The sequence below is a fragment of the Brachycentrus maculatus genome, unplaced genomic scaffold (assembly GCF_059751285.1).
Source record: "Brachycentrus maculatus isolate JH-2025_06_01 unplaced genomic scaffold, ASM5975128v1 h1tg000326l, whole genome shotgun sequence".
Classification (NCBI taxonomy): domain Eukaryota; kingdom Metazoa; phylum Arthropoda; class Insecta; order Trichoptera; family Brachycentridae; genus Brachycentrus; species Brachycentrus maculatus.
Window position 1 is genome coordinate 670,261 of NW_028281075.1, and position 27,240 is coordinate 697,500.

The 27,240-nt window shown below is 30.0% G+C and overlaps 1 protein-coding gene across 1 annotated transcript in view; it reads left to right on the plus strand.

Moving 5' to 3' along the window:
* The window catches only part of RunxA (RUNX family transcription factor Runt related A), a 40,921-nt gene that overhangs the window by 3,962 nt on the left and 9,719 nt on the right, over positions 1-27,240 (plus strand). Inside the window, exons 2-3 of the mRNA XM_088268650.1 lie at positions 14,489-14,602; positions 26,527-26,643. Of these exons, the coding sequence (XP_088124776.1) occupies positions 14,489-14,602; positions 26,527-26,643 (231 nt within the window). The remainder of the gene's footprint in view (positions 1-14,488; positions 14,603-26,526; positions 26,644-27,240) is intronic.

Below are 27,240 nucleotides of genomic sequence, written 5' to 3' on the forward strand. Positions count from 1 at the left end.
ATCTTAGGAAAGTTTCAAGTGCCGCCTGTTCCATCACGGGACATTTTCAGGAAACTAACTTTTCTGAAAGTGCTTGTAACTACTACTTGAAACTTTTTCATTCGAAAGTTGGAATTGGTTACGAGTTGCCAAATCATTTATTTGATTAAAACATAAACTTAAAAAATAACACCATAGGAATTCCCACGCGATTTTTGATCTCTTTTAATAAAAGAAATAAAATGAAAACATTCCTCAGTTTAGTTATTGATTAATTTGATTAAAAAAATGCTTGACTTCAATTTTCCATAAGTTTTTAAATGAAATAAAAATCATGAATAACTCTGAAGTTATTAAATTATTAATGAGTTGTTTTAATTTATAATATCACAATATAGCTTTTTTAAAAAGTTTATTTGACATTATGATATTTGTATTAGTTTGTTAACGTCTGTAATAAGAAAACCCGGTTACTGGTCATAGAAAAAGTAGAAAAAGCCATACGGCTACTTTTTTTTACTATTCAAAATGTATTTACACTAAGAATTACCAGTACAAACCTAGATTTTACATTTTTTGTGTATGTGATAAAAATTAATGAATCGTCCCCATTCTTAACAACGCATTACATATATATTATTTAAGTAATTACCAATAAGGCTAAGGTATTTATGGTTATTGCTTTAAATACAAGACCAGGTAAAATTCATATTTAAATGATATAAAAAGTCATCAAAAGAATATCGTAAACATATCAATTGGATTTTTCGATTAAATTTTACTTGAATATTTTACACATGCAGAAAACTTAAAGTAATTTTAAATGAATATAATCTATCATAATACCTGCGGATATCGTATAATTTACTAAAAATATGTGATGATAGAATTTCCTAAAAATAATTATGAGAAAACAATTTTTTTTAAAATTTTATTTTAAAGATAAATATTCCTGTTTGTATTATTTATAAAAATTTCAATTTCATACTATTTATGTGAGCAGCTCATTATTAGAAATAGGTATCAAATTATGGTAGAGAAGGTTCGAACCGAGAAACTCTGACTTAAGAGTCCGCGACATTAACCACGGGAACACAATTCGACTATAATTTACCCAATTAAATAATCTCAGTTTAGCCTTCGAAGCCTATAAATATAGTTACTTGGCCTGCATCTCTATAGCTACGTGATGTGTCGGCATTCTATTACGTATTAATAACAATCTCCTCCGTCTTGATTAAGGCCATCAGTATCTGATATGGACCCTACAGCTACCCTTTCCTCTTCTCGCCCTTCCTTCCCCTTGATGGGTGACACTACCCTGCAGATATCACCGCTGACAGAACTGTATGCGTCTGACACCTGTCACAAGAATATTCTCCGATACCTACTACTGAGAAGCATATTTACAAACCAAATTACGACAAGTAAACTACAAATGTATTATGAGTGGAAGAAAAAAATCTTTATTTTTGTTTATTACACTATTAATACAAGTAAAATAATTAGAAAAACGAAGTTTTAATTTAAAATAACCTCATAACATCCTGTAAATATAAATAAATTAAGACCCACATTCATTTCAGATACTTTTGTATTACAGATACTAATAAAATTATTATTAATTTCCAGACTTCCATATTCTTCTTCGTCTATATCGAGATGTCAAAGTCCAGTCAAGTCTTGTGAGGAAAAAACCCAGATTAATGACAAAAAAATTATAACCACTCAAAATTCTTTGGAAAATTATTTTGTTTTGCATTTTGTAAACAAAACCAATTTTAAGGTTCAAATATTACTATTCTTATTAAAAACGTTATTTTTCAAATAAACATTTAACTTGGATACCACTATTATGAACAGCAATATTATGATTTACCAAGTAAAACTTGAATAAAAAATGGATAAATATTCCCACAATGTGACTTCCGAATCAATTAATGAAATTAAAACATACTTTTTAAGTAAAAAAAAAACAAAGACAGAAGTTAATTATTATTCATAAACACCACACTGTGTCAATATTATAAAGGTCTGATTTGAAAAAAAAATCTTTTTATACACTCTAAATGACAAAGGAAACAAGGAAACCGCTCGAAATGTATTATGCAACTTCTATGCACCTAAATATCTTGCTGAAATCTTTAAATACCTCCCAGATCATGGTCAATCACTTTTTCTCAAGAAAGAACACTTTCCATTCCTCACCATAACACATCATCAACACCTTCTCTGTCCAAACGGCCAGACTCTGGAATGAATTACCTCTCCTTGTAAAAAATGTACCTTCTCTAAAAATTTTTAAGAAACGTCTGAGACATTACTATCCATCAATAGAATCCTAACTGACCATCAAAACTCCTCTCTTAGTTTTTCCCTCTACCTCCTTCCCTAAACTTCCTTTTTCCATTGCCCTCTAATTATCATAGATTTGTAATATATTTTTTAATATTCTAGTACAATCTATGCTCTGATTCAAAACAGCAATACTTATATGGTATCAAACGTTTTGACCAATATCACTAGTCTGTTTTTGGTTGTTTTTGTTGAAAGATATTGCTTTTTAGCGATAAGCACGCCAATGTACTCATTTCCTTTCTGTACATGATGTTTAAATAAAATGAATAAAAAGTGAATATTATTTACAACATTTTGAGTGTGTCCAAATACTTGTTCACATATTCTGGATTATCTCACCAATAGATGCCTCTAGGGAAGTTCTAGTGATTCGAGAACAATGTTTCAAAACTGGTTCATATGTACAGAATTTCCAAGAATTTGAGTAGTGTGGTTGTCATCATGGATAGAATTAGTGAATGTTACACGTGTGTAAAGTGATCACTTAAACCAGCCTATGACGGTTGTCAGCCCCGTAAATGCCCATACTTCCATATTCTTCTTCATCTTTGATGAGATGTCAAAAAATAATATATAATAAATATAATGTTTTCTACTAATTTTAATAAAAATATTTGATTAAATTGAGGAGGGTTTGTAAACTCGTATTCTAGGCTGGCATGTCAGTATCCCCAACATACCCCAATATTCCCATTGCCAGACAAACCGCCATGCGCCCACTGTTACTCAATTACTCTATCGATTACACACCGCGCTACTTGCCAGGTGTTTAGGTTTAATTAAGACCTAATCCCAGATGCCTTATGACTCTTTGATTGATGGTTTCTAATTATTCCCTTCAGTTCAATACACGACACAAATTGTAACGTATACACACATTTTTAACAGTCTGTAAATTTCATCAATTTATTTGAAAATGATGCGGAATGCATCGAAATTTGTGCCACAACAGATATGGAGGAAAAGTGGTATTTACCAAGAAAACTTGAATTATCAATGAAGTTTAAATTGATAAACATATAATATCAGGAAATATTAATAAAGATAATAATATAATACTTGCATTTTGAGGTTAAAACTCATTTCAATACCCATCAATAGATAATTATAAGTCATTTTCTTTAAATATTTTATTTATTCAATCTGTCATCCTTTACATTGCACATGGTATTAATTTATATTTAAAATGAAGTGAAAATCATATTTTAAAATTCCACTTCAATAATGTAAAGTACATATTACATATTATGTAAGAACCTACAAAATAACAAGCAAGACTTGTTTTACTCGAATTTGTCATAATGGATGAGGAATACAGCAAAATGAAATTTTGGTATATAATATGTCAAAAAGAGAGTTGAATAAACATTTTTTTAATTTTCAAAAACTATTTGAGAAGGTAAATATCTAGTATTAGACTTTACAGGGAAAAAATGAGGCTTATGTTTTGTGTAAATATAAATATAAAATATTAAAAAAAACACAGTATTTAAAATTTGTCATTGTCAAATAAGAGGTATGAATAATGCGTAACACAATTTTTTTTAAAAACACATATAAAATTCTTGTTACGGATTAAACGATGCTTCGGTTTGTATTTATATTTTACGTGTAACTTATAAAATAAATTATGGCAAACTTCTTTACACAATTGTTTTATTTTATTAAATTCAACGTGGTAATAATCTATTCAAGAAAAAAAAACAATAATTTTGTCACCTTTTATTTTATGTATACCGCATATTAAATAATAGTTACTTAATCTAATCGAGTTATTTTTTTTTGAGTTTGCGCATTATCATTATACTATGAAGGTAAAGGCACTCTTGTGCCGATCTAGAAAAATTAAGAGTTCATACAATTTACGTGGTAAACTACTGAAGAACTTGCAAAGGTTTCCCGCAAAATGCGTTGAAGTGATAATATTCTCCCCCAGTCCAAAATCTGAAAGGGTGTTTCGCGCTTTCTTGTGCGTGGAATTCTTTAAGAAAGTCATTTCTTCGAGGAGGCGGAGAATGTTTTCTTTTTTCTCACGATCTGTGCGCATGCTCGAGAAATTCTCGGAACATTCTCTCGCTTCAAGACAGCACAGACGCTCCTTAGGGATACGTTGTATTAGGAGCAGAATATCATATGCGAACAATTTCAGAAATAAATAATTAAATATATGCAAGAAATCTATATTGATAATTATTATAGTACGTACATAATTTAAATTTATCTGAGAATTGAGGCAATAGTTAAAACTCTAAATATTAGACGTTTAACAAATTATACTTTTTTATCAAAGAAAACTGTCTGCTGCTGCAGTACTTGAACAATAATCATTAGTTAAGAAAATAACAATAGAGGTTTATGTATTAATTTTAAATCAAACATATTTTTTTATTCTACTAAATTGTATTTTATTAACAAAAACACAAAAATTAATAATATGACAATTGTTTCGCCTTGTTAGGGCATAATCAAACGAATTCGTTTGATAATGCCCTAACAAGGCGAAACAATTGTCGCAATATTAATTTTTTATGCGTTTTTGTTAATAAAATACAACTTAGACTCAAATAATGTGTTTCATTTAAAATTAATACATGAATTAAAATGGAGTTCTACAAATTAATCACCAAATCAAAAAACAATAGAGGCTGTGAAATCATTGCAATCGGCAGAAAATGATTCATTTCATAAACATATTTAAAGATTGCTCTAGTACTGAAATAATTGTTCATTTAATATTGGTCCAAAAATCCTTAAATAACTACTGATAACACTTTATAAGTAATAAGAAATAATAAAAATCATGTTGTCACATACATAATCGTAGAAAAATTATATCGTAACATCTTAAAATATTACATTAAAAAATAACAGTTGGGATACTTCAATTACATTTTGTTAAATTCCACTGAATAAGATATAATAAAATAAAATAATAATATGAAATTATCATAAGATAATAATATTAGCAATCATATAAAAAAACAAAGAAAAAAGGCAATTTCTAAACAAAGAAGCATTGATAATAACAAAAGTATGTACAATCAAATAAAGCAAAAAATAAAGTAGACAGAATATAAAACGTAATGTTCAAAAATATTCAAAATATTTAGACATTGAATTGTAAAATATTTCCTTGATCATCATTAAAACAACAGATATTCAATATGAAAATTGAATGATATGGCCTAGCATTGATTAAAATATTAGAGGTCAATAAAAACAACAATTAAAGTCTCATAAATCCCTTTGATACTTATGTATATTTACGGCATCTAAAAAACTGTTTATATTTTTCAGTACGTTTATTTTGCACACTGTACAGTGCAAGCTAGGTACATATGTAGATAAGTGTCCATAATACAGAGGCGAAGTAGTAAGATCTAGTCAAGGATAAGGCCGATGGGATGAATAGGTTCCCTCCTCCGACCCTGCAATATTCATGACAATTAAACATTCAACACAAGGAGAACCCCTTAACAACTAGTTACGGATAATTCTAAGATTTAGTAGCTGAAGATAGACCGTGTCAAGAATTCGGCGGAACAATGTGATCAGCTGTAGTATTATTTGTTTGGGATGCATGGCAATACATCTTTAACCCCTTCTCAAACAAGTCTCCTTGGAACATAAATTTCGCCTGACATCTGTGCGTCGGCACATAGATGAAATATTTAACGCCAAGCTTAACTGAGATATTGAAGTATTGATCAAATGTGCGCCGATTAAGTTGTGAACAATTTCTCCAAGTTTACATTATTAAATATAAAAAAAAATAAATTAATCCTTAATATTACCATTTTAATACTAATTATTATCATTGAGTATTTTATTATTTAACAATATAAATTCTACCGTAATCATGAATATATGTATTTTTAAAAAATATTTAGCTTGTTTAAAATCTCAAATCTCCCTAAGTTATTGATGGATTGCTTTGAAATTTTGACAAGAAGTTTTTATACATATACCTGTGGTGTTTTTGCTTATTGAAACTTATTTTTGAGACACGCAAAAATAAGTTTATTCACTTATAGTATTTTACTGTAATGGCAATACCATATATTGACCGTATCACCAACACTCTGAATACTTAACATTGCTCACGGCGGACAAATGCCATTTAGCAATTAAACATTTTCGGTTGCATTGTTGTTTCATAGACTTATATATATTTTCATAGCTTCAAGAAATGTGTGCTTTTTATTTGATTTGTTTTCACGACGCAGAAATCGGGTAGGTAGTTGTTCCATAAATGGCCCCTTTCACGTACTCCATTCCATGGGAAGGAAATACCTCTAAATAACCGTTTCTCAATAGATACCTCTCAACCTTAACATCCCCTTTACATCAGTACATATCCAATACTCCTTCATGTTAAAACTCCTACAGATTGAAACTTGCGAAGGAGTATGTATCTTGTCATCAATACGTGTATCGATTTACCGTCTCAAGCAAATTCATCATCGTTGTCTTCATTAATTAGTCGTAATATTACGCCTATGCCAAAATATTATTTTTTTAGATTTAACTTTTGTACCGACATTTTTCGGTGTAACTGGATTTCATAGGATAAAACAACAGCTATGTAGTTTTTTAATATACATTTTATTTGCCAGCAACCTAGTTTCTTCGTAACCGAGATCACCAGTCTGATGATGTCGGTTACAACGGAACTCAGTCGCTGGTCAAATGAAATTTATTTGGAAAAACCAAAATAGTTGATTTTTCTTGCATGTTTGTTTGCAGATACTTTATGACACATTTTATAAACTTTATATAATAAAAACAACTTTGCTTTTAATTGCTTCAAAATTTGGTTAAAACAAAGTGGTTGTCTTTTATAAAAATCTAGTTATTTTATAATATGAAATATAAATTTTTAGAGTAGGTAAAACTTACTCGACTATTTGCCTGTTTTCTAAATATTTTTTTATCAATCTATTATGAATTAAAATTTATTATCAATTTTTCGAAGGATTTAAACAATCGAAAATATAATAATTCCATAGACAACTGAATTGGCAACAACTGAGTATAAGTATTTTGCAAATAATAACTAATTTTACAACGGTACAATAAATAACCAAGCCACAGTACTTATATTTTAACTCATAAAATTGGTAAAATTGCTATTGTATTATTTGATTCGTTTGATGTCAGAGAAATAATAATTTATATTCACGATTTTCCCACTATTACCGTCCATTTCCAAATAAAGCGACCGATGAAATAATTACAACTTTATTCAATCATATAATTAACAGTTTACCCAAAACCTGAAAATTGTTGGAAAATAAATTGTAAAAATATCAACTACAATTGAGTTTTCAACGATGAGCGTTACAGTTTTCACATCAATGTTTCTCTATTGAAATTAAGACTGCGGTTGCAAGTTTAATTAGTAATTAAATATTGTCATTCATCCCTTAATTAACGAATCGTTTGGCAGATGTAAAATGAAATGTTTTTTGTCCCATTTTATGTGAAGCTCATTTACTTCCATAATTGAATTTCAACGGACATGAGTGTTAAAATGAATTCTCATTGTTTCATGATAAATATATAATTATGTATTAATTTTGTCCACATAAATTTTATTATTGCCAAAAAATATAATGTAATCCATATTTTTCTATATGTATTGTTCTAAAATTTAAAACGATATAAATGCATTGATTATATCATATTAAAAATGAATCTATATCATCAGACATAACGCTAAATACACATAAATTTCATTGACCAAAAGTGTTTATTTCCTTAAAAATTATAATAAAATTCTTACAAGATTTTGAAATGTTATTTTAAATTTATCCTTTTATAAACGTTTGACAATATTTCATTTCATAAATAGATTCAAACGTAGAAATTTAAATGGGTATTAATTTTTAGTAATAATGTTTTAAAATTGATCAATTTTGAATTTATGAAAAAAACACTCATATATATATATATATATATATATATATATATATATATATATATATATATATATATATATATATATATATATATATATATATATAAACATATATATATATATATTTATATATTTATATATATATATATATATATATATATATATATATATATATATATATATATATATATATATATATATATATATATACAAACATATATATATTTATGTATATACAATAAATATATATGTATATATTTATACTTATACAATACTCGTATACTATAACAATGTAACTACCCGTTAGCAATAAGTCAAATAAATTAATCGCCTTTATAGCGACCGACGTTAGTTGATTGATGAAATGTTTCGATCGAACTAGTTGCTTTACCACTCATGTTTTGCGGATCTTTTAGTCGATTGGCGGTGATATGGAAACAGTGAAAAAAACACCCCCCCTCAGCCACCCTGCCCCCGCCCGGCCCACCCCGTATGGGTTAACTCGGCCTTTTTTTGGACCACCGCCGCTTTTCGGCTTTAGGCGGCTCTTTATTTTCATTTCTGGTTTTTTCGGTTAGCATTTTGTGCGGTGGCGGGTAGCGGTGTAATTATCCTACCGTGAGGGGGTGCGCAGGGAGTGTGAGGGATGGAAGTTTCTCGCTTGTGGAGAATATTCGACCGACCTGATGTGATTATGGTCACGTGGTAGATTAAAACAGTAGATTTCATCGATCTGCAGACGGGTTACGACCTTTGGAGTATACAAACAAATTGGATTTTAAAATTTCGTTTTTCTTTTGTGATTAACATTTTTTTAAACAAACTTTATTAATTTGGAACCATAATGCGTTTATATTAATATCGAAAGAATTTGAACCTAAAAACTGCTCATTTAAGAGTAGACTCGATTGTTTGATTAAAGATAACCGAAAATGGAAGAAACCAATACCGAAACAAATGGTGAGCCGACAAACCGTCGTGACTCTATTTATTTATATACAAAATTTACAAATCACAAATATCTGAAATCGATATTTATAAAATATTGATTAACATATAAAAACAAAAAATATTATGGTAATTCATTAAGGAATAATTTTGGACAAACCATTTATAATTGAAATATTAAAAAAATAATATTGTATTTCCTTTCTTTGTAGAAAGAGGTTTTTAAAAAAATCGATGAAAAAATCATAAATATGCATGTACTTAATGCATTTTCATTTCCTGCAATTTAAGTCTAAATTAAATTCAGGGGCTTAAAATAAATATGAATTTCACTTTCATATTAATTTTCCCGGGCTGGTAAATACAAGAAGCGGAGGACTAATTACCTTGCCATAATGCAATCAACTATCAAAATAACACTACGTCGATACGATGCAATATCCTATGCACCATTGGGTATGAATAAGGGCTAGGAAAAGAAGAAGTAATCATTCCGTTTGAAGGAGAATGAATCCTTCATTTGTCCCAGTATTCCTGATAATATTCATAGGAGAATATTTAATCCAATGCTGTAAAAAAAAATAAACAAAAAATAAAAATAATAAATAATATCTCGGTCTACTTTTGTAGCAATGAAGTTCCTCTACAAAGAAAATAATAAGGGAGTAAACTTTAAAAAATTAATTAACTTAGTTTTCACGACTTTTTTATAAATAAAATTTAACCTACCGGTTTCGACAATACCTTGTCATCATCAGGGTTTATTTTAAATAAAAACATTAAAATACTCTCACCAAAAACTTCCACACACTGTTACTAATGGAATCACCCAAAAAATATTAATATTATATTATTAATAATCAGTTAAATTTAAGTTACAGTCCTATTCTTGATATTTTTCCAATTTCTTTTCCTAAAATTTCTGCACAGTAGGTTTTTGTGTTGTTTGTGTGTTCTCCACTTTACGTATGCGTGCGCAGCTTCATACTGTTTTTTGGGTGATTCCATTAGTTGTTATTTGGAGTTGCTATGCAATGAATGATAAAAATAATATTTAGGATTTTTATGGAGTGTGTGGAAGTTTTTGGCGAGAGTATTTTAATGTTTTTAATGTTTTTGATCTAAAATAAACCATGATGATGACAAGGTATTGTCGAAACCGGTAGGTTAAATTGTATTAGTAAAAAAGTCGTGAAAACTAAGTTAATTAATTTTACAAAGTTTTTAAAATGTGCCACAAAGTATCTGCGGAAAACATTAAAGAAATAAGGGAGTAGGTTCGCAATTAAAAATATCAAACAAAAGTTTAAATTTTTGTTTTATAGTATCCTAAATGAGTCCCGTTAGTCCCATGTAATCTGTCTGTTTAAAAGATACTATAAACCTATAACCCTACATCTCTCCATCCCCTTCCTGTTACCCTCTCCATTTCCTGTAACCCTCGACCTGCCTTTCAGGATCAGACATGAACACGGACACAGCTTTGTACAATTGCTAATTGAAATGTCTCCTGTCTACTATTGTCAGTTACGTTATTAATATTGGCTTTTTTCGTATTACGTTCAGGCCATGTTTGTGTCATTTTTTTACTTGACTTTCCTGTACGCTCTGCGTAGTAAATTGTTTGTATGAGACTTTCATATATTCACTATATTACGTTTCAAGAACTTCGAATTTATTGGTAGGAAGAAAGATAATACTTATGATTATTTTATTTATTTATTATTATTACCGATGTGCATAGTAATAATAATATTCGGCTAATTTGTATTTTCCGCCTCAGTAGTGTAATGGTCAGCACGCTCGCCTACCGTTCAGGAGGTTCGATTACCAAGGGGGGTAAAATAAATATAAGTGATTTTTTCACACATCTAATATTTATTCAATACTACCCTGGATTGGTACCTGAAGCGGAGGGCTGATCACCTTTCCTTCATGTGTAAACGATTGAGATAACAGTGCGCTTATATGACGCAGAGCTCTATGTACCATTATTTTTATTATTAATTTGAATGGCGCCATTTTTACAAAATATCTCAAGGCCGCATTACTTTTTTTTCTTTATTTTATGCGATATACCATAAATGAACGTACCTAATTTTAATCTCAATGTAAAATCTAAATGTCGTTTTAAATGTGATTGACAAATTCTACTGCACAGAAAAATGAAGGATAGCAATATTGCTTGAAGAAAGACTGGACTGAATTTTTAATTAACTTCTAATTGGGAAATTCGTTTCCAAGTTCTATAAATTAAGTGATATAAATTTTCATTAGCAGACTGGTGAATGTTTTACACGTGTAAAATGTGATCCCTTTAGTTAGTCGTTAACATTGGTATGCTCTGTAAATGCCCAAGACTTTTGTATTCTCTTTCCATGAATTTATTTCTTTCTTAAGACTTGTTTATAACATATTATGAATTTGCCAACTGTACTTATATACAGCTAAAAACGTATAACACCTTTATTTTAAGATTATCGCTACTCAAAAATGATAAATAAAAAAAATAGACAATTCGTTTCTTTTTTACAAATTAAATCAAAGGGATTTTCTTTTTTGAGTAAAAAATGTTTTGGAAAATATTTCTCATGTATAGTCGAAAATAAACAATAAATGATATATATCTATATATTCATTATAAATTAAAAACACATTACTTGGGTTTAACCTTGAATTATTTCAATAATAATAGTTTTTATATTTTTTACATAACACATCTTCAGTACCTCTAAAAATGGCCCATGTGTTTTTGTTAAAGAATTAAGAGGAGGAAATATTCATACACACACGATTTAACCAAAATATATGTTTTTAATTGTTTCTATAAAATTATTGAACAATTTAAATCCCGGGCTTAGCCGGGTAATACATAACAACGACAAAAAACCGATGTAAATTATATTTGCTTATAATCAACACCGATGTACGGTTTGGTCTCTAGGCTCGGATATTTTCCGCAATTTTCCGGTTAGTGGTACCTCACCCCTGCCCAGCCCGCCCCCCTTTCTATCACCTCCGCGGTGCCCCGTACCAGCCGCAGAAAGGAGAGGGGATAATGCCAACTATTTGAAGAACAATATTATCTTATTTTGCTTTTTATTACACCTATACAGAATCGATTCATTTAAAAAGCACCGAATGAATTTGTTGGAAGGTTAGGTTTACCGCTAAATTCCACTGAGCGGGTTTATAAAGGTAAATTGGAATACGTTTTTCGGAATGGATTTTGACTGAAAACTTTCAAATATCACCGAACGAAGCGGAAACAGTTTATTTTTACACTAATTTATTTGAACACTTTTAACTATTTCCAGCTAGTAGATACTTAAATAATCGCAATAGTCTGTATCATAGAGGCTTTTTTTTCACGTAAAAAAGTGAATACTGTGAAAGAAAACATACAAAATGCTTCACAAACACCGAGATTGAGAAATTTTAAGTCTCTACTCAACTACGCTATGGTCTGGATTAATTTTGTTTCACTTAAATATTTTTAAGAAAATCGAAAAAAAAGTTTTCCAAATACTTTCATTAATTTATTTGCTTTTATATAAAGTTGTATCCTTTATGTGTCATAGAAATTATAGGCTCAATATAAATACACAACAACTATATTTAACACATGAGTACATTCGTTTGATGTCACTAAACAAATTATCATACATCATGATGTTATTATGCTCTTAAAAAAAAAATGCTAACTAATTTTGAATCTACTGACTTATTTACTGGACAATTACTTTGGTGAATTTTTCGTGAAATATCACTTCAAGAACGTTCTGCAACTATTAAATATTCGACATAAATTTTCTTAAGTACATATTTCAAAATCTGCACTTTCTTAATATTATTATTTCATATTTTTAGTACTACGTACAATCACTAAGTACAGTCCAACTCTCTATAAGTAGAATATAAACTGGCTTTGGCTGATAAAATTACCGGACCTACAATAGTTTTACTCAGTTCAGACGCCCAGGCACTTATTTACAAGGAAAAATATTAATATACTCGTATTATTTTACAAAAGTGTATATTCCCGTCCCTTTTCAGTAAGTGGCAGGTAGTTAGATTATGATAGATCCTGCGCTGGCTGAAACTAACTGCTTAACTGCAAACTCACCATAAAATAACTCCTCTTCTAACAGCTGACAGACACGAACCGCTTATTTGATAGTGTTTTATCGCATTGAACCTCGGCACTCTTCAACCCTCAGTTCGCGTGTCTAGCGCCCTCGCGCCGCGCTTCCGCGTCTACTCGCCTCAACACACGGCCGAGTCGTCTTGGGACAATTAGGTGCCATAAACCATGATAGTCAAATACAAAGTATTCAAACACATTTTTGGTTAGTTTGAGCATTAATATCAATTTAACATTTGATGGATGAAGAATGATTTTTTTAATATAAAATCACCATGTATTATGCTTATTTATATTTTATTTTAACTGATGGTTAAGACCCTTGTTGGAGCAATAACTCTTCTCCAGTTATCTCTTGACTGCGCTGCACGAAGCGCTCCAACCACCGAGGTGCCTGCAGCTGTCATCGCTCATTATTCTTATAAGAATGGGAAATTTTACGTGTTGTGTGACAAAAATTATAATAGTTTTTCTTAACAGTGTCTTCTCATTAATGCAAACGATGGGAATTTAATTGACATAAATAAAGTAGTTTTTTATGTAGTGTTAAAACTTGAGAAGAAGAAAATTATGCTAAAAAACTGAAAATGTTGAGTCAAAATTAAAAAAAATCGTTTATTTTCTCGTTTTTAACTAAAGATATAAAGCCATATCCTTCCCATAATAATAAAATTATGGCAAATAAATGATTTAGTAGTGTGTTTAAATACCGTGCTGAATATCTCGGTTTTATTTCTAGGGGGGTCATAATAAATAAAATTATTTTTTTACTTGAATACTTATGTAACATTACCCTGGACTGGTACCTACCTGAAACGCCGGGCTAGTGACCTTTCCTTAATGTATTTAGCCATCAAGATAATACGGTTTATATCCCATACTGTAGTACCCTATGCACCATAAGTTGCAGATGAGAGTAAGAAGAAGAAAAATAATTGTTATTTGATTTCTTGGAAAAATAGGAATGTTTCATATTTTGAAAAGCAAAATATGATCATTTCAAACATTGATTACAAAGTAACAATTTGATAATTTGAGCATTTTTTTTTCGTAAAAATCAATGAATTTTCAAACACGTTTTCATTTATGAGAGAAAAAACTTTGATTATGGATATGTCTAACGCGAATTTTTCTTTCAGGAAAGTCCTTCACCCTGACGATAACAGTATCAACAACCCCTCCGCAAGTGACTACCTACAATAAAGCCATCAAGGTGACGGTTGATGGTCCCAGAGAACCAAGATCTAAAACGAGTAAGTATTCGACTAAGTAACACTCTACTCAAAAATGATTTAAAAACTCCGTTTTCACAGAGAATTTTTTTTGTCAATTTTTTTTTGCAAGACCAAAAAATAAAGTGAATAAATTTTTTAAATTATTGTTTCAAGTGTAATTTAAAATAAATAATATTTATTTAATACATGTATTGTGTACATTAAAAGCATTGATGACTTTGTGGCATAGTATTAAAACACTCTCCTTATGTTCCCTTTCTGTAATACTACTTTTATAAATAATTGTTTGTGACTACCGGTTTCGGAAAATCATTCCATCATCAGGTCATTAATATAAAATTATAACGATTTGACATTTGTATAAAAATTAAATTTTAAATAACAAAATTTTATTTTTCAACATATAATTTTAGTTTTGTACAAATGTCAAATCGTAATAATTTTATTTTAATGACCTGATGATGGAATTATTTTCTAAAACTCGTAGTCAGGAATAAGTGTTTATAAAAGTGGTATTACACAAAATGAACAACGGATGATAAGGAGAGTGATTTTTTAAATAGATTAAATAAGTATTTCTTTATATTTTGATTTCCAATAAATTGGTAAATATTACGAAAACACAAAATTATATTACGTACCAATTTATTATCTTCAAATGAATTCCCATAGTCTTTGGTCGATTCGCTACACCGGTATTAACTTAGTAGTATCTTCACTACCCACTTAAAGTGTGGGAGAATTCCCACGTGGCCATATTGCCCAGCACTCCCCTCAAGTGACATCTGTCGTGACACCTTAAAATTAAACGTTTTAATACATACATTCAAGATTTAAAAAAAATAATACTGGTATAAGATGAAATCATTTAACAATAATAAAAACAATAATAAATTTATCGATTTTGTTTTAAATTACCTAAAGTCCAAGTGACTCTGAATTCTAGCTACGGCTTATGCAACAACGCTTCTCATGACCCTACTCAGGCTTCAACTTTTAAAGTTTCATAGCCTATACCTACATATATACTCATTATGTTTAAAGTTACTGTAATTTCATGTAATTCATGAGTGAAAATTCCACGCAAAAACACTTGCTATCTCGTTAGAGGCATGAGTATATAAATTTCATTGATCCTAAGTTAACAGTGAAGTTACTAAGGTGTATGATAAATTTATCGAGCATAGATAAACAAGAATTTATATTTGTAATAAAAAAATTAAAAAATGCACTCGCATTTAGTCCATAACCACTGAGCAGATTATTTTATAAAACTCAAGCAAACTTATTAAAATTTTGTGTTAAAAAAATGGTTTTACAAACATTATTGCATATTTGTGATGAAAATGGTATTAGTAACTGCATACGTCAAATTCTTTAATGTGTATCAAAATATATTAAGACATAGCACCAAGTATACGCCCAGTAGATGCCAGTGCGTGGGGTGAAAATAAATACGAAAGGCCTGCCATTACACGTGGACATTGAAAAAGCATTCTTACAATGGGGATGTAGGAATTATATTGTATTGTGAAGCAGATAAAACAATACGCCGGGATAGAAAGGAAGAAACCATGTAGTTTTGGCAGTCATTACCAAGTAAATTCATTTGTTTCCTTTGAAACTGGATCAAGTTTCTCTCAAAAGGTGTAGAGTTTTCGAGCCTCAAGCCTGGTCTTATGTGAAACATAGCAATTACCAATACACTTTCGTGCCAAGTTGGAATTAGAAACTGTCATTTGCAGGACGGTGAAGCCTCCTGCGGGGTGCAGTGGGTGGGGGTGGGGGAGGGGGTTTAAAGGTCTCATTCAGAAAGGAAAGGGGTTCTTAAAATTAGAAAGTGTCACGGAACCCCAATTGATTAATTGGGGTAGAATTAAATATGTTTAGAATGATTGCGTATGATACCTCGCAGTTTACATCCGGCTTAGATTGCCATTTTCGACTCTCATTTAGTTAATAATTTCTGGCATATAGTGTATTATTTATTTATATTTTAAGTGAAGTAAGTACATTTTTTCCTTCATTTTTTCGTCAATTCATCTGAGCGAGACTGAGAGACAGTGCAGTCCAAAATTGCTAGTCAATACAATACGTCAACTATTCACTGCACATTAACCTGAAAACACTTTTATTATACAGTAGCATTATTTTGTATTTTTTCATTATTATTACATAAAGTAAATCATGCATACTATTAATCAAATCATTACAGGCAGAATATTTTTTTTAATACATGTTGATTAAGGTTCTTTTATACAAATTATCGTTTGAAAAATCAATGGAGAAATACAAATGTTTCTGCACTAATTGCAGTTTTGCACTCACGCTACAATAGAATAAAATACACGTCATAAAAATATTAGTTGTCAGTAATAATTGAACACCTACATATCGCTCACTCCTTTCAAGAACGTCATAAATAAAAAAAAGATTTTTCAGGAGGACATTTTTAAAGTTTAAAAATATAACACAATGTATTAAAAATAAATATCAAGCCACTTATTGAACTTTTTACTGTGCAACAGATCTTTTTAGGTAAAACCTGAAGGTTTTTTCTCCATTTGAAAAATATACAGTTTATGTAAAAAAATAATTAATCAACACCTTTTATTCAAAATGCAAAAACAACATTTTCTGCACTGTAGCAAGTAAATATTAAGTTAAAAATACGCCGCTTTTTCTGGGATATAGTACATTTTTTAAGCATTCCGAAAACACGCACAACTGAAAATTGACGATTTTTGATATATGACGTTGTTGAAAGGAGTGAGCGATATGTGCACTTATGAAAATTTTATGATATAGGTACGCTAACTAATCAGATTTACAAATTGGTAGCTATTAACACTAAACAAGAACAATTTTTGAAAATAAAAAACCGTGCACAGATAAAGAAAAATAATAATTCAATCGTCATTCCAAATTCATTAAAACTAAATCATATACAAATAAAACAACATAAAATAACAACCCCTATTCCTTTATTTGTCTATGCACCATATTAATGAGAAGATTGAATGCAGGACTGTCAGAATGAATGGATGATACATGAACAGGAGAATAGCAAGGGGTCGCGGGTAGCTAACCCTTTCTATCCGCACGCGTGTTCTGATGAGGGTCACCCCTTTACAAAATAGATATTCCAAACAAACCGGACCGTTAATATTGAATAGTTCCTAAGAGAATACTTGCACTCGCCCTCTCGCGGAAGGAAGCACAGAGTGCGAGGTTGCCAGCTAACGAAAATATTGAAAAGTATACAAAATTAATGCTGAAGTATTAACTTATCTTTCGTTAAAAAAAATATGATTTTAAAAGTGTCAATGAGACTCTATGTATAATATGTATATGCATAGATACATTGCTATGCGGTGATACGCAAATTCATTTCTATTGTAAACCTGGGAAGAAAGATGAACTTGTTGACTCTATTAATAAGTGTATTGTTAGTTAGGTGCTAAATATTTTATTTATCCGCCTCCGTAGTGTAATGGTTAGCACGCTCGGCTACCGGCCTAGAAGTCCTGGGTTTAATTCCCAGGGGGGGGGTCAAATAAATATTATAATAGTGATTTTTTCACTAAAATATTTATTCAATACTATCTAAAGCGGAGGGCTGATCACTTTTTCTTCATGTGTTAAGGATAACGAAAATAACACTGCGTTTATATGATACAGTGCCCTATGCACCATTGGGGTGCGGATGAGGGTTTGAAAATTATTTTCAATGTAAGGTGTGATGAATGAATACCTAGCTCTCTTAGACTCATCAGAAGGTTGCTTATAAATAAAAAAAACGTACCTAATTGATCACAGATCACAGTTTATCAACTTTAAAGTTGTAAAATAAAATCCAATGGAAATCTAGGAATTTACTTGGCTTACTACCGTCATCGGCTGGTTTAAATGATCGTAAATGTTGAATGATAAATGCTACACACGTGTGACATTTACCAATCCTATCCATTATTGAAAACCACACTACTTACTCAAATTCTTGAATCTTTTTAGATTTATTTATTTTTCTTAAATATGTGAATTAAATCCTAAATTCGGACCTTGCATACAAATAAGAAATGTATCTGCTTAATAAAAGCTTTCCCTATTCCAACATAAATGGCTGTCATGAACTTACATGTACTGTGTCACGAGTTTGATCAACAAATCAAGTAATTCCGAAAATTTAAATAGTTTTTTTTGTCAATCATGGGTAGAATCAGTGAATGTTACATGTGTGTAAAATGATCTTATTAACAGAGCCTATGACGTTATCCCTGTAATTTCCCAGACTTCCATATTCTTCTTCATCTATGTTGAGATGTCAAAAATTAAATGATAATGTTTTCATAATCAAAAGTCCAGCATCGTCGTAACTGGGTGTGGATAGAAGTATCATACATATAAAACAAGAGTAATAAAATATTCATATTTGTTTAGAGTTTGTGATCGTGTCTGTTAGTCTGTTCAGTCAGTCGCGAACATTAAAACTTTTGTTTTTCTTCTGGCAGCGAGTTTTTACATCAAATGAAGTGACTTGTTTACGGGTTCCATTCCTCTTGAAGTAGGTACTCTGTTTACCAATCCCGCCCAGTTGCAAGGTGTTCGCATTTCTTACTTGCTTCTCAAACTGCATCACCATTCAGACTAAAACATATTTAAAAGTACAAGAATATAAGTTCTTTCTTTAATTTCATAAATTGATTCGGCGTCACTTTGTGGTAATATCTATCCATTTTTAATTAAGTTTTACATAATAATACCGCTATTTCTTGAAATCTATCGTGACACGTGTTTCGATGCATTCCGCATCGTTCGGTGTTTGAAAATGTTGCGGAATGCTTCGAAACACGTGTTACAATAGATTTTTAAGAAAAAGTGGTATTTGCTTATTTTTAGATACAGAATTTTATATATTTATATATATATATATATATATATATATATATATATATATATATATATATATATATATATATATATATATATAAATATATATATATAAATATATTTATATATATATATATATATACATATATATATATATATATATATATATATATATATATATATATATATATATATATATATATATATATATATATATATATATATATATATATATATATATATATATGTATATAAATATATATATATATATATATATATATATATATATATATATATATATATATATATATATATATATATATATATATATATATATATATATATATATATATATATTTTATATTTCCCTTAATGTCTTTTAATTATTAAAATTTGTATTGTTTTTTTTTGCTTCTACCTCCATCTCCTTTTATATCCTATGTATATTTATTGTTATTACAACGTTTTTTGTTTGTTACAGCTAAAATCACTTGTAAACGAGCGAAGGCTTGATTAAAAAAATAAACACAATTTTTACGAAATTGAATAAATTGTATTAAAGAAAAATTATCTTAAATGATTTGTCGTACGAATAAAGCTGGTTAATTAATATATTTGTAATTAAAGTAAAATATTAAAAATTATCGTCTCTATAACAACAGTTGGAGTATGGAGAGAACTTTGTTTTAGAATGTTTTTTTGTTTGATTTTATTTTGTACAACAATATGAGGTGAAGAAGACCACCGTTCCTTATTTTGGTTAGAGACATGCGCCTGCATAGGGACGATATTTAATCTCTTGCATAAATTATTTTCAAAGGAATGTCTGGACTATCGAACTGGGTGGCAGAAAATATGTAAAAATAGTTAGCAGTGTAGCGATGGCTATCTGTATAAAACGTCGAATAACAGTAGCCGTCCAGTAGTGGGTGGTCTTCCCATACTAAATCATCGTCACTGAAATAACTTAACGACCTATCAAATATACGTTATAGACTCTTGAATGCGAGACAGCTTAGAGTTATACTCAATTCGTATTTCATACACAATTGAGCAGAAATAACATGTCAAACTAAAGTTTCTTCAAATCTTAGAAAATCTTTAAAATCTTAATCGTTTCTTGAACGTGCATAAGTATATATTTTTTTCGTAGAAGTTGTACTTTATCTTGCTCATTATATTATATTATATAATATTTATATATAGTTAAAAGATGAAATATATAAATATATATATATATATATATATATATATATATAAATATATATATATATATATATATATATATATATATATATATATATATATATATATATATATATATATATATATATATATATATATATATATATATATATATATATATATATATATATATATATATATATATATATATATATATATATATATATATATATATATATATATATATATATATATATATATATATATATATATATATATATGTATATATATATATATATATATATATATATATATATATATATATATATATATATATATATATATATATATATATATATATATATATATATATATATATATATATATATATATATATATGAATAATTTGACTGTCTGTTGCCTTTTGTATGCTGACGATGCTGTTCTTCTTGCCGATAGCAGAGAAGACCTGCAGGCGTTGGTGACAAAAGTGTATAATGTGTGCAAGGAAAGTGACTTATTGATGAATGTTGGCAAATCTAAGATTATGGTTTTTGAAAGAGAAGAATGCAGATCTGAATGTGAAATATTGGTAAACGGAGAGATTCTGGAACAGGTAGATGATTTCGTGTATTTAGGTAGTATGTTTTCTAGGGATGGAAAGATTGATAAAGATATAGAAAGGAGAGTGAATGCTGGGAACAAAGTGAACGGTGCACTGAAATCAGTTATAGCAAATAAAAACCTATCAGCGGAAGCTAAACTGGCAGTGCACAACGGAGTCCTGGTTCCAACTCTAATGTATGGAAGTGAAACATGGAGTTGGCAAAAGAAGGATGAAAGTAGACTGAATGCAGTCGAAATGCGATCTCTCAGAAGAATGTGTAACAAAACGATGTATGATAGATGTGCGAATAGTGAAATAAGGAAAGAATGCAAAGCTGAGATAAGCATTATCGGTAAAATTAAGAAAGGTGTGTTGAGATGGTTTGGACATGTAGAACGAATGAGTGAGGAAAGAACGGTAAAACAAATTTATGAGGCGAATGTTAGCGGGAAAAGAAGCAGAGGAAGACCGAGAAAAACATGGCACGATCAGGTATGCCAAATACTTGAAAGTGGTCAGGTTAGGAGTCGTAACAATCGGCGGGTATGTATGAGGAGATGCATGAACGTGGAAGAGGCGAAGAATGTTTGCAAGGACAGAGTGGTGTGGCGCTCTATTCTCTCTGCCTACCCCTGCGGGGAAGCGGCGTGATGGTTAGTTAGTTAGTTAGTTAGTTATATATATATATATATATATAGTTAAAGATGATATTTATTTAAAGTTATAGGATGAAAGTAGACTGAATGCAGTCGAAATGCGATCCCTCAGACGAATGTGTGGCAAAACGATGTTTGATAGATGTTCGAATGATGAAATAAGGAAAGAATGTAAGGCTGAGATAAGCATTATCGATAAAATTAAGAAAGGTGTGTTGAGATGGTTTGGACATGTGGAGCGTATGAGTGAAGAAAGAACGGTTAAACAAATTTATGAGGCGAATGTAGTTGGAAAAAGAAGCAGATGACGACCGAGGAAAACTTGGCACAATCAGGTATGTCAAATACTTGAAAGCGGCCGGGTCAGGAGTCGTAATAATCGTCGGGTATGTATGAGGAGATGCATGAATGTAGAAGAGGCAAAGAATGTTTGCAAGGACAGAGTGGTGTGGCATTCGATTCTCTCCGCCTACCCCTGCGGGGAAGCGGCGTGATGGTTAGTTAGTTAGTTAGTTAGTTATATATAGTTATTTCATTTTAAATAACTTTTTTGTTGAATATTTCTTTTTCTTTTTTCTATCCCTTGTCCGCACCCAATGGTGCATAGAGCACTGAATTATATTGACGCAGTGTTATTTTGATCGTTACTCACACGAAGGCAAGGTGATCACTCCTGCACCTCAAGTACAGGTCCAGTGTAATATTAAATAAATATTACTGTGTAAAATCATCAATATTTATTTTCACCCCCCACCCTGGGAATCGAACCCGGGACTTCCATCACGGTAGCTAAACACACTAACTATTGCACTACGGAGGCGGACAATAGGTATTATAATAGGGAAATATTGTCTGATAATTAATTTAATTTCGAGAAAATAACTTAATAGGCGTTGCGATGCTTTTTCCTTGAAAAATATTACACAAGAAAATTTGACACTTATGTTTTATCCTAAAACCTAAATTGTTACTGTTTTTTTTTAACAAAATGGAAAAATATTTTATTTGTTGTTTCGGCATTCATTTTGTGGATGTGGAATTTCATATAAACTAACCATCACGCCGCTTCCCCGCAGGGGAAGGCAGAGAGAATAGAACGCCGCACCACTCTGTCCTTGCATACATTCTTCGCCTCTTCCACGTTCATGCATCTCCTCATACATACCCGCCGATTGTTTCGACTTCTAACCTGACCACTTTCAAGTATTTGGCATACTTGATCGTGCCAAGTTTATTAGGAATTTCACATTGTGTAATTTCAAAGAAAACACTTGAGTTACCTACATTCATATTATTTTTGCTACTAGTTTCGGGACTATGTTTCCATCTTCAGATTAAAATGGAAAAATACCTGATTTTTTGTATTTTTTTTTTATCGAATTAGCGCCCTGGGTGCCTGAAATACCCGCCCACACCTTGTTCCACATTAACACCCCCATCCCCCCACAATGGTCTCGTTAGGCGTTAATTACACGGGGCGGGGGTGGAACCGTCCTCCTGCCGCCCCCTTCTCTCGCGGCGCCCCCGCCCCAGACAGTAACCGCCCATACTTCTCCAAGATACGCCCTTATCTTCTCCTTTGGTCATCTAAAAAATTAAATGTACATGTTGAGTTTTGCAAAATATATGTATCTATGAAATAAGCTTTCTAAGATTCAAATTCAGGTGTATTTACAACATTTTGAGTGTGTCGAAATACTTGTTCACAAAATCTGGATTATCTCCAATTACAGGAGTTATTTTCTAATTATTTTTTGACATCTCATCAAAGATACTGATATAAGAGTTTCTGCTCAATATAAGCTTCTTTTCATATCACCAATAGATGTCTCTAGTGATGTTCTAGTGATTTAATAACAATTTTTCTAAGTTGGTTCATACATATAGAACTTCCAAGAATTTGAGTAGTGTCGTTGTCAATAATGGGTAGAATTGGCGAATGTTACACGTGTGTAAAGTGATCACTTTAACCAGCCTATGACAAAATGAAAAGTTTCATAAAAATAAAAATAAAGTATCTTTCAGTCATATTATTGGTGTGTTCATGTAATGCCAGTTATTAAGGCTCATCAATACTAGACTTTATAATGGCTTAGTTGATTGATTACTTCCAATCAAAAGTACTGTAAAAATGTCATTTTTCGTAAAATATAATAAATGATAGTTGTTTTAAATCATCACATTTGAAAATAATTAATTTAACCCACCCAATGGTGTATACAACATTTTGTCGCTACTTAAATGAAGATAAGGTGATAAAACCTGCGATTTAGGTAAAAAGCTAAAGTATTATTAGACAAACATTATGGGGATAAAATCACTAAAATTTACTGACCTAACGGAGGCGAATATAATAAATACTTTTTATTAATAAATCAGCTAACACCAATAATTTTTTTACGAACTATGAGTTATAATTTCAATAAATATATTCTCAATGAACGTTGTGTTAGTTTTAGAAATAATAACATTTTTGAAATTCCTTATTTTTCAAATGTTCTACTCATATTCTAGTGGTGACTGCTCTGCACCAATAGCAATAGGTTTAGAGAATCCTAGTACGTGCTAGTGTCCTGATAGTGTTACGTGTACACTAGACTAAAAATCCTCAAACTACGTTATAGGAAAATGTAAATTGGAATTAAACAAAGCCAAGTACACAATAAATTAAAAAGTATTGGATTTTAAGGTATTGATAAATAAAATAAGAAAAAAAAACGATGTGACACCACAGTAATCAAGTAAATTTATATGGCTTATAAAGATTATTTTAATACTTATGTTATACGATTTAATTGATACAATTTTACTTTATCAATTCTCGCTCAATCTAAAATTTAGAAACTAAAGCTAAAAGTGCTATAGCATTAAATATAAAATTAAAGAACCAAATATTTATATAAATATATCATGTTTTCATCTCATACAATAAGTAAATACAATAAAAATTATAAATTGGTTATGTTAGTTATATTTTGTTTAAGAATTATAAAAATTGAATATTATTTAAGTAAATAAGATTTTTAAATACATTTTACAAACGCTACTCATATATAAGATACTTAAAAGAAGACTTGGTTAGTTATTAGTTATTCTTATTACTTAACAACAACAAAAAAACCCTATAAACATTATTTCCACTATTAAAACTACCCTTTATCGTTCTACTTTTATTTTTAAAAACGATTTACTATTCAATTTTTTAAGTTCCTTTAGTTTGTTCATAAACGATTCGTTCTCAAAAGAAATTTGTAACATTATTATAAAGTTTGTGGATCCCGGCTTTACTCGGAGAGCATTCGCACGAGGAGGTCCAGCGGCGCTGTAAACTTGCTGGCTGCAGCCGTACCAATTTACACCTGACCATGGTGCTCCACTTAACGTCTAACTGGTCTAACCAATGTTAGCCTAATGAATGGCCGCACACTTGGGAGGACTTTGAACACGCTGAATACTCGAGCATCAATCATTCATAGTCCACAATTTGATTTGCTGGACTCTGTTTTGCAGCCTTTAAACTACACATAATAGGGGATAATATGGCAGTGATAGACACTATGAAGACTGGATGATTTCTATCAATACTATTGAATATATTAACTTAAAAAAGGTTTATTATTGTATAAATGTAAAAATTTGTTATTTAAAACCATGACGTTTTTATGCAATCGACTGAGTTTTAAAAAGTTTATTTTACTTTTTGTATTTCAAAATATGTATTTTGATGTAAACAGTATCGGAATGTTTTTTTTATTATTTTCAAATACGGTACTTGAGTAAATTTCTGAAAATATTTTCACTTTTAAACTACAAATCTTTCTATTATGCAACTGACTTCCATTTCACCATAATTATTAAATTTAAAAAAAAAGTGTTAGTCTAAGAATTCATTCAAATAAGCTTACTCGTATCTGTACAAAATTAATTGTTATTTTGATAATACTTTCTACGCTTACTTGTGAGAAGTTATTTTAATGCATATTAAACAAGAAAACAGATAAAGATAATTTACGTTTAAGTCGTCGTAATACACAAGTAGGTGGAATGTTTAATTATCCATAAGAACTGCAGTTTGCGCTAAGTACTTTGAGAACTATGAAGATCTTAGAAATTCTTGAACTTAACTAAGAAGATTCGATATGCAATCCACTAACATTCTCTTAACATAATTTTGAACTTCGCAATGTAAATTTGTATTTAATAAGCCAAAAAATAAAACGATAATTATTATATTTTTACAGAGTACAATAAATTATAAATAGTATTATAAATAAAACATTAGTTTTAAAACTTAAAATGTAAATAAAATATCAAATGAAAAAAGGTTAACGGTGTTTGAAAATGATGCAGAATGTATCGAAACACGTGTCACAGTAGATTTTAAGAAATAGTGGTATTTACTAAATAAAACATTATTTGAAAATGAAAAAAAGGTTTCCTGGACATAAAAATATAAAGGTTTGAAAAGACAATTTATTATTTAAAATATTCATTCGTTTTCAATTGAAGGATTCTGATGATGTTCGCTGTTTTCTGAATGCATTTCATATTACATGACATTGTGGAACTTGTCTGAGGGCAGTTTGTATTGGACTAATGGTTAGTGCTCTCGCTCTTAGGGCAGCAGCAGCAGTTCCACTTCGCCTTCGGACAGCGGCCGTTCCACTTCCCCCCGGATCCCCTCTCAGGATTCAGGATGCCGCCAATCTCCAACTGTCAAAGTAAGTTTGAACATGACTATACTAATGCTTATAATTGAAGATTGTACTCAATATTCTTCACAGTAGAAAATATACGGACGTCCTCACCAAAACGTTTCCTTTCTTAATTTCATAAGTAAAGTATATTTCTGCTATAAAGGAAGCGAAGGAATGATTTGTTAAAATGAAAAAAATTATATCGCTCACTCTTTTCTAGGACGTCATAAATAAAAAAACTCGATTTTTCAGGAGAACGTTTATAAAGTTTAAAAATAAAGTTCAATGTATTGAAAATAAATATAAAGCCACTTATTAAACTTTTTACTGTGCAACAGATATTTTGGGTAAAACCTGAAGGTTTTTTCTCCATTTGAAAAATATTTAGTATATTTTAAAAAAATAATTAAACACTACCTTTTCTTCATAATGCAAAAACAACACTTTCTGCCCTGTAGCGGGTAAATATTAAGTTTAAATTTTCCTCTTTTGCTGAGATATAATACATTTTCTGGGCATTCCGAAAACATGCACAACTTAAAATTGACGATTTTTGATTTATGACTTTCTTGAAAGGAGTGAGCGATATATGAAAGCAAAATAAATTTTTACCACGCATTA